General features: G+C 37.3%; 1 protein-coding gene, 1 non-coding gene and 1 pseudogene across 4 annotated transcripts in view; 1 reads left to right on the forward strand and 2 right to left on the reverse strand.

The window, feature by feature from the left end:
• Positions 1 to 2,834: 2,834 nt before the first annotated feature.
• Positions 2,835 to 2,945, reverse strand: LOC124075332 (small nucleolar RNA U13; annotated as a pseudogene).
• A 1,787-nt stretch (positions 2,946 to 4,732) lies between these two features.
• Thoc2 (THO complex subunit 2) overlaps positions 4,733 to 13,196 on the forward strand; it is a 125,821-nt gene continuing 117,357 nt past the window's right edge. For all 3 annotated transcript variants that reach the window (XM_046468767.2, XM_058571554.1, XM_046468778.2), the window contains exon 1: positions 4,733 to 4,883. In XM_046468767.2, coding sequence (XP_046324723.1) covers positions 4,813 to 4,883 — 71 coding nt within the window. In that variant the 5' untranslated portion in view covers positions 4,733 to 4,812. The remainder of the gene's footprint in view (positions 4,884 to 13,196) is intronic.
• On the reverse strand, positions 7,721 to 7,791 carry Trnaa-agc (transfer RNA alanine (anticodon AGC)). Its single transcript has one exon. It is a non-coding gene; the product is annotated as a tRNA-Ala (tRNA).

Consider the following 13,196-nt stretch of genomic DNA (forward strand, 5'->3'; position numbering starts at 1 on the left):
AGTTTTGTCTCCAGAACCACACACACACACACACAAAACCAACAAAACTTAAATGCACACACACATACACACACACATTCAATCCCCAGCAGTATAGTTAAGACATTTGGTTCTAGAGCCTGACTACTTAGGTTTGAAGTGGGAGAGAAGAGGAAAATGAAATTGAAGGGAGAATAACAATGAAAAATAGGAGACAATAAAAATCTTTATAATCTGGATCATAATAATGCCTAATAGACAAGTAGTGCTAACATAACCCAGTTACCACACTCTGGTCATCTTTGCCCTGTGACCTTGATGAATTTTCTAGGGATCTAAATCAGTATCTCTTCTGCCTTCTCTTCCCCCTTTGCTTCCTTGTGGGATTCCAGTTCCAAAATGAAGACCTAACTCTACTACCTGACACAGATAATGAAAAGGTGTTTTTCTCACTAAAGGAACAGTTTGGATAGGATGGAGCCATGTAGATTGGCTTGGCATAAATACCTTTAGCCTAAAATACAGAAGCTATCAGGTAGCTAATTTCAAGGAACTTTTCTTCACTTTGGATCTTAGAAAAGCTTTGCAATCACCTATCATTTTATGCATCAAACTGTCAATATTGAAACTACTCAGTCCCTGGCCTTCACCTGAGGCCTCAGTCCCTGGCTAGCACATTAACACCCAGGAGCCAGTGAGATTACCAGGGAACAATACTCCCAGCTGCTGAGATAATGCTAGATGCTGATAGCAATGAACATGCAAGCCAACAACAAGGATGCAAAAGACAAACTTTTGCCATCTTATAGAGCAAAAGCCAATTAGCTCTGAGTAATTCCTAAAGGAGTCATCATATCATTTAAAAATAGTTCTGCAGACTCTGTGAAAAGAGAAAACGTAGGTCTCAAAGGGTATCATTACACTCAGGTCATACCATCTTTGTGGCATACTGAGTAACATGTATACTGTACACAGGGTAGTGTTCGCAAAGAGAAATCATTGTGATGCGTGGCAAGGTAAGCCACCAAACAGCAGAATATAGTAGGTTGGTGGCTCTCAACAGGGGGCAATTTTACCTTCTAGGAGACATTTACACATTGTTGGTTGTAATAAATGGTGCATGTAGGTGTGTGGAGGTTTGCTACTGATATCTTGTGGGTTGAGTTTAGGGTTATTGCTGACCATCCTACAATGCAGAGGAACCCCCTCCCTCCCAACACAAACACAAATAATTATCTGGAGCCAAATGTAGTTAAAGCACAAGGTTGCAAAACCCTGTTGTAGGTTAATCAGAGAAGTATACATAAATAGTAAGGCAGTGTTTCTTGCATTACAAAAGCTACCTTGTAATAATGACTTCAGAGTTTTCTAGGGAGGATGATGGTCCATGAAGATTAACAATACCATTCTTTTAACTTTGTATATATTTGAAATTTTTCATAATAATGAAACATGAAAAGATCAGAGGGCATTCATATCTTTGACTCACCTCAAAATGGCAAAAGGTTTTTAAGAGTGCAAAAGTTATTGAAAATTGAATGATGTATTTTTTTAGTGGGTGACTTTAGAATTTAAAGTCAGACAAGATATTGAGATTAGATATAGGGGCTGGGATTGTGGCTCAGTGGTAGAGCGCTTGCCTGATATGTATGAGGCACTGGGTTTGACTCTCAGCATCACGTATAAGTAAAATGAATAAAATAAAGGTCTATCAACAACTAAAAATATTTTAAAAAGAGATTAGATATAGCTGGTGAAAAACAATAATAAAAAACTTAGACTTCCCTAACCTATTCAGAACATAGTTTATCCCCTGAACAGTTTTTCGATGCAAATGAATCTGGTTCATTTGACAAATGTGCCAAATTTAGAAGATACTAGTTCTAGAGTTCATGATTTAATATATGTGTGGAAGATTTCATTCATTTATTTTGTTAAATTTCTGCCAAATATGTATTTCTAAATTTTTTTTTATTTTGAAAATAGAACAGAAAATCCCTGCATGTCCTTCATCCTAATGGGAGGGTAAACTTTTCCTCTACTCTCCCACTGTTTGATTATTGAGTCTATGAAATAAGTGGATAATAGATAATTGGAGAAAATGTGTATAAATTTATTATGTGCACAGGGACATCACATGAAAGAAAAGTCAATTCCCAAATGTCCACTGAGATCTAGTAGCTTTTACACCCTCATAATAGTGGATAGTATAGGGGAGATGTAGGTAATTTAAGGAAAAATAAATTATTTGCGGGTAAGATGAATGAGTCCTCAGAAGAATAGGTGATAAGCTATGACAAAATCTGGGTATGGTGTTGACCTCCAGTCCTCTATCTCTGACAAGAGTTTAATATTTTTTCTTTTTTCTTTTTCCTAGGGATTGAACCCAGGGGGTGCTTAACCATTGAGCAACATCCCCAGTTCTTTTTATTTTGCTAAATTGCTTAGGATCTTGCTAAGTTGCTGAGGCTGGCTTTGAACTTGAAATACTCCTGCCTCAGCCTCCTTAGTTGCAACTCAAGTGTGCACCCCCACCCGATTTTGAAGAGTGCAAAAGTTTTAGTTTTCCCTGATTGATGAGGATTTTCATAGAGAGGAATTCATGCCAGCTGAGTATTTTTCTGAAGGTCTGTCTTTAGGCAAATAAAGTAAGTCTAAAGAAACCCCCTCCCCACATTTGTAGTTCCTAGAATGTGTTCAGTTTGAAGTAATGGCATACTAAATCAGTGTATTTTGGGGGGTAGTATTTCCTTAACTCCTTCAATCTAGAGTCTTCCTAAAGTGCTAACATTTCACATTTGTTTACTCATCTTACTAGTTTTGCTCTCTTTTTTCCCCTTTTCCTCTTTCTTTCACTTCAGCTGGACAATGTGCCACATCTTAACAAGGTTTAGAGGGAGAGATGCACATATCTAGCACACACCAGCTCAAACACCCAATCATCACTCTTTTGAACCAAAAATGCTCTCCTCTGAGTTTTTCTCTGAACCCTTTCCAAGTAAATTGCAAATCAATGATCCATTATCTCAGTAGTCTCGAACTTCCAATCTTCCTGCTTCAGCCTCCCTAGCAGCTAGGATTAAAAGGGGCAACACCTGAGCAAGGCTACAATGAGTATTGTTTATTACAACAAGAAATTCCTTTGCAGGGCATGGTGGTACACTACTGTAATCCCAGCGACTCTGAAGGCTGAGACAGGAGGATTGCACCATCAATGTAGTGATTTATGCCAGGTGCAGTGGTGCACGCCTATAATCCCAGTGGCTGGGGAGGCTGAGGCAGGAGGATCATGAGTTCAAAGTCAGCCTCAGCAACTGTGAGGCGCTAAGCAACTCAGTGAGAACCTGTCTCTAAAATAAAAATACAAAATAGGGCTAGGGATGTGGCTCAGTGGTCGAATGCCCCAGAGTTGAATCCCTGGTGCAAAAAAAAAAAAGAAAAAAGAAAAAAATGGCTCAATGCCCCATCCCTTCAATCCCAGCACAGGGGGTAGGGGGAAAGAAAGAAAGGTTTTCTTAGTAATCACAGTCCAAGCATTGCAATTAACACTAATATAATATTATTTCTTGATCTACAGGTATTCAAATTTGGTCAGTTCTCCCATTAAAGCTCTCCTAAAAAAAATCTGTATTTATTTTTATGTGGTGCTGAGGATGGAGCCCAGTACCTCACACGTGTGAGGCAAGTGCTGTATACAACCCCAGCCCCTCACTAATGCTCTTTACAGCAAATGAAAAAAAAAAAATCTTGCCGAGACTCAGTTATCATGTTTCTTGTCTCTATTAATCTGGAAGAATTCCTCGATCTGTCTTCCATGACATTGACGATTTTGAAGAGTGCAAGCCAGTAATTTTGTATATTGTCCCTCAACATGGGTCTGTTTCACAGTTTCCTCATGCTTAAATTCAGGTTATGTAATTTTGGGGCATGATTAATATGAAAAATTTGATTAGTGTTTTTCCTAGCACCTTATCAGGAGTCATATGATGTCCCTTTGTTCTATTTCTGGGGACATTTACTTTTTTGGGATCAAACCCAGGATCTTGCATATGCTAGGCAAGGGCTCTACCTGCAACTTCACCCTCAATCTTGGAGAAATTATTTTTACCACATGGGATGATGTCTGCCATGTTTTCTCATGGTAAAGATTCCACTTTGACCTTTGTTATAGTATCTTGTGGAGAGATACTTTGAGACAATGTAATGTAAATATTTTGTTTCTCATCATACTTGCACCCCCTAGGTTGGCAGACACAGCAGGGGGTCAGAACTCAAGGCTCATGTGTTTCCCAGGGATAGATTGTATCCCTTGTGTTAGCATATTGCTTGGCACATGATAAATGGTTGCTTCCCTCCCCAATTAATTTATTTTATCTCGGCAGTTAGCAGAGGTGTAATTTATCTACTTCTATTTCTGTCTTTCCCAGGTTGTGAGCTCCTTGAAGGTAGTCGAAGTGGCTTATTTTTCCCCAGTGTCTAGCACGTATTGGGTGCTTGAAAAATACGTGTTCGAAATAGTGGTCTGGGGTAGATATTACGCAAGACGGTAAGGGCTAAGAGTCGGGCCGGGGTGTGGCATTTGTTCTGTTCTAAAGGGAAGCAAAGGCGAGGACGGTGCGGGGCGCGGCCAGCGTAGTCACTTTGCAAAGGGCCCAGGAGTCTCTGCTACTTGGTTGGCTGCTGGGCCTCAGGCTTCCGCAGGGTGGGAAGGAAGGTGGGGCGGGAAATCGAAAACCGAACTTGCAGCTCCCGGCATTCACCGTGGGCGGTACTCCCCTTTGACCCCTCGCTCGCGTGCTACACATCCGGGCCTCTGTTACTAGTGAGGGGAAGATGGCGGCCGCAACTGTGGTGGTTCCCGCAGAGTGGATAAAGAACTGGGAGAAATCAGGGAGAAGCGAATTGTGAGTATTCGGGCCATAGGTGGGCGCAGGGCCTGGCCGAGACAGGGCGTTGGCCATGCACTCAAGTGTGGTGGGAGGTTGTGAGTGTCGGGGGGAAGATGTGCCCCCTCCCCCACCCGGTGGCGGGCGTGGATGGTTGGCTAGGAGTTTCGAACTTAGGGAGGAGCGGTACTGGTAACTGCCGTCGGCCTCCCTCCTTCCTTGACCTCCCCCAAATCCCTGCTGTCCGCAGCAGGTCAGCTTCCTTTGGCCTCTTAGCAGAACTCCTGTTTCGTCCCTGCCGGTCCCCACGCTCCCGCTCTGTCTCTTTTTGTCCCCCTCTTCGCTTGAGCTCACTTGGCTCCTTTCTCTTTATGGGTCTGCGCCGGAGCGATTCAGACTTTCCATTTTTTTTCTGTTCCATTTCTTCACTCTGCACCCGTTCGACTCCGCAGTTTGGAGCCTGCCGCCTCCTTTGCACGAAGTCCGAGGAGGGTGAACCGTCCCGGACTCTCCCCTTCTCTCCGCCCGCCGCCGAGAAGCCCGGGGCGTCGTGAAGAGCCCCGTTTGGCACCTCTGGTCCTCCGGGGGAGCGGTGTCTTGGACTGTCCCGGCCTTGCGCAGCGCCACGGGCCGTGGGGAAGAGTGGCCGGGATTGCCGTTTCCCCGAAGACCTATCGGCATTTCTTTGCTCCGTCTTTTCACCTTGGAGCTATTTCGGGTTGGATTCAACTTTTGTCATTGAACGTTTCCTAAAACCCATTTTGTTCTGGTACTGTAACTAATTCTGGCAACTCTCCAAGCTTCTCTAGCACCTAGGATAACGCGTTTCCTTTAGTCACAAAACTTATTTTTCTTTTCGGTAATACAACAGTAGTTTCCCATACCGGCGATTTCCTCGCCCATAATTTCAGAGCTCCGCCCCTCCCCCCGAAAAAAATTGTTTAAGCAGTAAAACCACAAATTTAAAACCAAATAATTTAGTTCTACTTTCCTTCTGAATCTCTTTAGAAGCTAAAGGTCAACCCTGTATGATATTAATTCTTGTTAGTCATTTTGGTCGTCCCCCCAATTACAGTAACCAGTTTACTGTTGCTGGTAGGAAAGATACAAATCTTTGGAACTTTGTTACTTGGAACCAAGCGCCAGGAACGCGTTGCCCGGTCTTGCTCTTGTAATGTTGCCAGCTTATATTATGGCTTACTCTCTCCCCCCCCCCCCCCCCCCCCCCCGCACTGTTTTATGAAACTTAGTGTGAGCTCTAGAATTGGATTGCCTGAATAAGCGGACGTCTTAGCCACTTAACTAGCTGAGTGACCTTGGGTAAGTTCCTTAACCACTTTGTTTCCCCTTGAGTAAATTGGGAATAATAAGTACTCAAAGGATTGTTGTGAAGACTAAATAATGCCTGTAAAGCACTTGGCTTATAGTAAGTGCTCAAGTGATGGCTATTAAAAGTAATATTATTCCAGCCTTTAGATATTTAAACTTCTCAGGACAGCTTTTGCACTTAAAGTCTGTACCACTCGGGTTAGCAATTAATTGGTCTCTGACTCCTTCATGTGTATTTACTCTTGTACTCTAATGAATTGAGAGGTCTTTGAAGGATAGGGATTATGTCTCATATTTCTCTTGGTTTAACCCCCCCCCCCCCCCTTCCAGCATATACTTATAGTGCTTATTGGTTTGTTGACCGACAGCTAAACGTTCATTTTTAACTGTTAGGAACATTTTTCAAATCCTCATATGTACTAGTTAATAAATCCAACCAGACCATCATCATCATCTATCTTAGGGTAATCCCCTGAAAATGGATAAATTGGTTCATCGTTGTTTTATTTACCTTTAGAGCCAGATCATCTATTTAGGGGTTTTCATTTTTGTAAATTACTTAGTGTCCTCCTCCACTTTAAATTTTTTTTTTTTTGTGGTGTTTGTACATTCTTTTTCAGTGAGTTACATCCCTGGCCCCCAGCTGCTGTTTTTGACATTTTTACTATTGTTGCTTCCAACTTAGAATGACAAATATTGGGCTGGAAGGTGAACTTCTGTTTGCTTCTGACTGGTATTGATTGGAAGAAGACTAAGAGATGTAAGGTTAAAATAGAATTTTGGGTTCACTTTATGTGTATTTACATGATCCATGCTAACAGTCATAGTTCCTTGTGTTAAAGAGCTACTTTAAAACTGTTATCAGCACTTATATGCATGTAGTTATTGCTTGGCTTATGGAATGGGGTTTGAATTATAGTAGATCCAAATCAGTATGGTCAGTTTTATAACTGTATTACATGAAAAGAATTTAAAGTTATATACTGAAATATTTTAAATTGACACACCACCATCCAGTACTTCACTTTCATTTATTTGACTTCTTTTTTCTTCTGTGAAAACTTCATTACATATAGCCTACTTCGGAGTTTATCTTGCTAAAGATAGATGTTAGCATTTTTATTTTATTAGAACAAATGGTATTGTAAACATTACCAGAAAATCCTTTGTCTGAAAAGAATGTATCTTAAATATAAAACAGCATCTGGAGGGGCTGGGATTGTGGCTCAGTGGTAGTGCACTCATCTGGCATGTGTGAGGCACTGGGTTCTATCCTCAATACCACATAAAAATAAATGAGTAAATAAATAAAAGGTATTGTGCCCATCTACAACTAAAAAAAGTGTGTAAAAAAACCAACGAAAAACAGCATCAGAAAACGATAAAGACAGTGCAACCAAATTATTAGTGAATCCACTTACAGATTTGGCTTTTGGACTATGACCAATATTTCAAATTGTTATGTATTTTGTTTTTAACAAGCAGATGAGATTTTACTTGACTGAAAATTATTATTATTATTTTTTTGGTGATGCTGGGGATTGAACCCAGGACCTTGTGCATGCTAGGCAAGCGCTCTACCAACTGAGCTATATTCACAGCCCCTGAAAATTATCTTTTAAAAAATATATAATGCATATAATGAGATTGTTAATTCATTTCTTTTCTGTCACTTCTTTTTTATGATAGTGGGGATTGAACTCAGGTATGCTTTACTACTGAGTTACATTCCTGGCCATGTAAAAATTTTTTTAAAAATTGAATACAGGGTCTCACTAAGTTCTGCAGGCTGACCTTGAACTTGGTGTGGTTCTCCTGCCTCAGCCTCCCAAGTAGCTGGAATTATAGGTGTGGAACTTTATGCTGGGCTTCCTGTCTGTCACATTTTACTAGCATAAGTTTATTCTGGGAGTTGTAGTCAACTACATTGTCATACTGTTAAAAGCAACATGAAATATGTGGGCATTTTATAACTAACAAAGATGGCAAATTCTTAATTATGCCCCATGAAAGACAACTCTCTTATTAGATAGAAGATCTTGGCTTTGAAGAATAAGCTTTGTTAGATAATTATGCAGAAAATTAAAATTGTATTTTGTCCATTGGACTGGTACATCCATTGCATACCTAGCTACCCTATTATGTTTCTAGAGATACTGATTGTTTTTAATGTTAAATTATTAAACTCCTAATGTGTTCTTTCCCAAGGGGTATCAGAAAGGCGGAGGAGGAGTACCCAAACATAATTTAGGTGTTCTTTTCAGTAATACTTAAGACTGCCTCTTACAAGTTTCACATCTAATTGCAAACCCTTTCAAATTCTGCACATATACAAGATATGAATTTAATCACTTTAATTTTGGAATTAGTTTTTTTTTTTTTTTTTTTGATAATTTCATGGGCACATAAGACTTACCCATGATTAAAGTAATAAACTTGCATGTAACTGGTATATCCAGTGGAGAATTCTTTTTCTTGTAGAAATCATTAACTCAGTGAGTTTAGCATTTCTTTGTCATAATCTTAATGGACATTTGATATTCCAAGTTCCTAATCTGAAAATGCTATCTTATATGCTCTCAAAATCAATATTTAGTCTAATTTTGAAATGCTTTCATTCATTGAGTATTATCTATCTGTTTGAAGAATTTTTTCTTTAAAAATTTAACATTCCAATTAGAAGTTTTTGTTAGATCTTATTGATTATTGATAGTTTTAATAAAGTTTTAAAATGTAATTGCCAAATGTTTTAGATGTCATTCTTTTTCTTCTGCTTTCAAATGATTTTTAGACTTTGCAAAACTTAGTACATTTAGATGTTTAATAAATGTCATCTGATGTGAATGTCTTGGAAGGAAGAAGGGGAGATATAATTGTTCTAAGAAATTTTCGTTTTGGTGGTTGAATGCTCTCCCTCCAAAAAAAGAGTTGCTCTAAATTCAGCTGAAACTTTTACTGAAACCTTTTCTTTTTTTCTTTTTGTAGTTGAGATGGACAGCATGACTTTATTTTATTTGCTTTTTTTTTTTTTGGATTGTGGTGCTGAGGATCGAACCCAGTGCCCCACACATGACAGGCAAGCACTCTGCCACTGAACCCCAGCCCCAGCAACCTTTTCTTTGTGTCTTAGTTTTCACTTAGTTTTCTCATTTCAACCTCTATTCTGAAGTTAAACCTTGGTCTGTCTTCCTGGGAAGAGAAATACATTTTTCAGAAAATGTTGAAGCAATATTAGGAGATTATCTAGGCTACTGCTTTCTTTGTTAAAAAATTATTTCATAATGCTTAAACATTAAGGTAGAGTGAATGCTATTAATATATTTGTGCTTTTTCCTTACTGTAAATGCAGAAATTTCTTTCAAGTCTTTTAAACATTTGTTGTTTGCTTACTTTATAAATGCATTTTTCCACAAGATAAAACTATTATGTCTCAATATTCATTTTTATTTTGTGGTACTGGGGATTGAACCAAGGGTCACTCTACCACTGAGTGATATCCCAGCCCTTATAAAATTTGTATTTTTTTGTGTGGTGCTGGGGATTTGAAATCGGGGCCTTGTGCATGTGAGGCAAGCACTCTACCAACCTAGCTATATCCACAGCCCTAAAATTTGTGTTTTTGAGACAAGTTATTGTTAATTTGGAGGCTGGCCTTGAACTTGTGATCTTCAGCATTCTGAATAGCTGGGATTACAGGTGGGGGGGGGCACCATACTCAGTAACAATAGATGTAGCACTTTGGTTAACCAAATTGAACCTTTTTTATTCTTGCACTGGTGAATATCAGCCTTTTATTTGTGAGGCCAAGTTTGAGATGTGAGGCTTATGTCATATTTTCTTTTTCCTGGAAGATAGGAGTATAAGGTGAAAAGCTAAATATGTACATTTAGAAGTATTCACAAAATACTTCTGAAGTCCTTGGAAGAATGTAAGACATTTTATCATTTTATTCAGTTTTTCATTGATCTTTGATAGAAAGTAGATTCTAATTTTATTCTCAGCAACCTGAGAAAGTATCTTCACAACAGCATGAAACTTTTAAATGTAGAAAAAAAAATTTGTACAGTAAACTCAGATATTTGGAGTATATTAAGCAACTAAAATAATAATTTGAATTTGGACTGCATCAGAAAATGTGATTAATTTAAAAGCCATATTAAAATGGGCAACTATTGGAGGTCATTTTGTGTCCTTTCCATAATTTAGGCTAGGTTACTAAAACTGACAGGTGTGGTAAGACAAATGCAGCATTGAAAAACAATTATTTCTTTAAGGATACTTGGTGCCCTTCTATTTGTGATTCCTTAGGGAAAGGAGCACATAGATAAATCCATAGTAGTTATTGGGGGAAAATTCTTAGTGATTACTTTGTTTTCTCCTATAACTAAGGAATACTTGTGTGTATAGTTATGCAAGTGAATTGATTGTAATAACCTATTAATAATTCTGTGCACAATTTGAACAAATCTTTGAAGAGAGATGCTAATTAATAACCGGTGATCCTCATGAATATGTTTGTGGCCTAGTGAATGACAATATAGAATTACATTTCAATTATTTTCTCAGGTTATGTAATGATGACTACACCATTAGGTAGGAGTTTGGAGCACTGACACAACCCCCCCTCAACAATTGGAAGGCTTATTGAAAGAGACGTGTATTAAGATTGTTCAAAGAAGTAGAAAATGAAGCTATTGAAAATGTGAGGAAACAAATGTATTTGCCACCAGAAGGCATTTTAAAGATTAATTTCTGTTTCTATAAAAAGGAATTTTTGACCTTGCATTTTTGTAGTCTGAGTATAAAGGGACAGATTAGTTATTGGAGTCTGTTAAGTTCTGTCAAAACATGAAGCTTCCTACTATTACATTCTAAAAGGAATTGAGTTATAGGGACATTGAGAACCATAAGGGGTTAATATCTTATAGTAAATGTTGAAACAACTTTAAAATTTTTTCTTTATTGAAGCAATTTAGATATTCCTTTTTTATGTATTTACTCTCAGCAAAAGAACTAGATGGTAGACATTTTTAGGTTATATTCTCTGATACTCTGAAGCAGATTTTATTCTTATGTTGCCTGCTGGAAGAAAGATTGATTTTGTTTTATATTCCATACAAACTTGTTGTAGGTTTAACATTTTATGAATGTAAAAGCTTAACTAGTGTTCTTAACTCCTTGGAGGGCCTGTGTAGTTTCCAGAGAAAGGGTTAAAATATTGGGGATCAAATTAAAACCAGTTTATTTTACCACTTATAAGGTACTCTTATGAGTTTTTTTCTTTTTTAAAAGTGTATACAATTTAAAATTTTTCCATTTTTTTAGTGGTGTATTATATTTATATCTAGTAATGGGATTCTTTGTTACATACTGATACATGCAGATGATGTAACAATATAATTTTGTCAGTATTGTTTGTATTTTTTATTTGAATTGATACAATAATTGCACATATTTATGGGATATGATGTGATATTTTGATACATGATGCATAATGATCAAATCTGGGTCATTGGTGTATTTATCACATCAGACATTTATGATTTCTTTGCAAGGAACATTCAAAATCCTTTCTACTAGCTATTGAATTTTTTAAAAATGGGAGGTTATTAAAAACTTTTACAGTGAAGTTTTCAGACTTATGCAAATTTAATTTAATAATTGCTTTCCATTGACCTTTTTATTCTTTGGTTTTGAAAATAATTTTGTAACAGATGTGAATTGTTGACCAGCAAAACTTTATTCTGTTGATTTTTTTTTTTTAGAGAGAGAGAGAGAGAGTATTTTAATATTTATTTTTTTTTAGTTTTTTAGCGGACACAACATCTTTGTTTGTATATGGTGCTGAGGATCAAACCCCGGCCGCACGCATGCCAGGCGAGCACGCTACCGCTTGAGCCACATCCCCAGCCCCTATTCTGTTGATTTTTAACATTCTTACCTTGCTCACTCTGATGATAGAGTATTAAAATAGTTAAGACACAGAGGTGAGTTCCAAGGATATGGGTAATCTGCAAAGTAGATAATCTCTCTGTGGATGATGGTAAATGTGGCATCATATTTAGCCTTAGATATGGTGTATGATTATGCAAGTCTTAAAGTTATTTGTTTCATTGACTAGAATAAGGATAGCTAGATATAAGAGTAAGAAATTTTTGTATGTACATTTATTGGTTTGTTTCATTTTCTTTAAACTTGTAAGGAAAAATATTTTTTTTCTGAAATGTGAATTTTAACAAAAATACAGAATAGTGTATAAAACCTAAAAGAAGAGGTTGAAGAATCATTGTAAAATGCACACACACCTGACTTATACTCATTCAAAAAACATCATCTCCCTTCCTGATGAAACCCTTCCAATACTGTGGTAACCATTATCTTGACATTTCTGTTTTTTCTCTTTGGTTTTCTTTTATAGTTTTACTACCTAGTAAGTTTAATATTGTTCTTGAACATGATATAAATCAAATCATAAGTATGTATTCTATTGTATCTGGCTGCTTTTGCTCAACAGTTTTTTAGGATCCGTTCATGTTTGCATTTTCATTTATTTTTGTAGTTGCAAGATATTCCATTGTAAAGCTGTACAATGATGTGTTTATTTCTTATGCTTTTGATGTACATTTTTGTTTTTTCTAGTTTTTGGCTATTACCAGCAGTGCCAATAGAAAAAAATCTCATATGTCTTGGTGTATGCAAGCATGGGGTTTTGTGGAGTATATACTTGAATAGATTTGCTGAATTATAGATTACAGTTAACTTCAGCCTTACTAGATATTGCCAAACTATTTCTGTGTGTGATCACACCAGCAGTGTATGAGAGTTGACCTTGTTTCACATTCTCACTAACGTTCAATACTGTCAAACTTCAAAAGTTTTGTCAATATGATATATATGTATATATATGTGTGTGTGTGTATATGTGTATATATATAATTTTAAAATTGTGGCTTATATTTTCTTTTTAATTGCAGCTTATATTTCCATTGAGCATCTTTTCAT

The sequence above is a fragment of the Marmota monax genome, unplaced genomic scaffold, assembly GCF_021218885.2.
Source record: "Marmota monax isolate L192 unplaced genomic scaffold, Marmota_monax_Labrador192_F-V1.1 WCK01_AAM20220418_F8-fsc00054, whole genome shotgun sequence".
In the NCBI taxonomy this organism is placed as follows: domain Eukaryota; kingdom Metazoa; phylum Chordata; class Mammalia; order Rodentia; family Sciuridae; genus Marmota; species Marmota monax.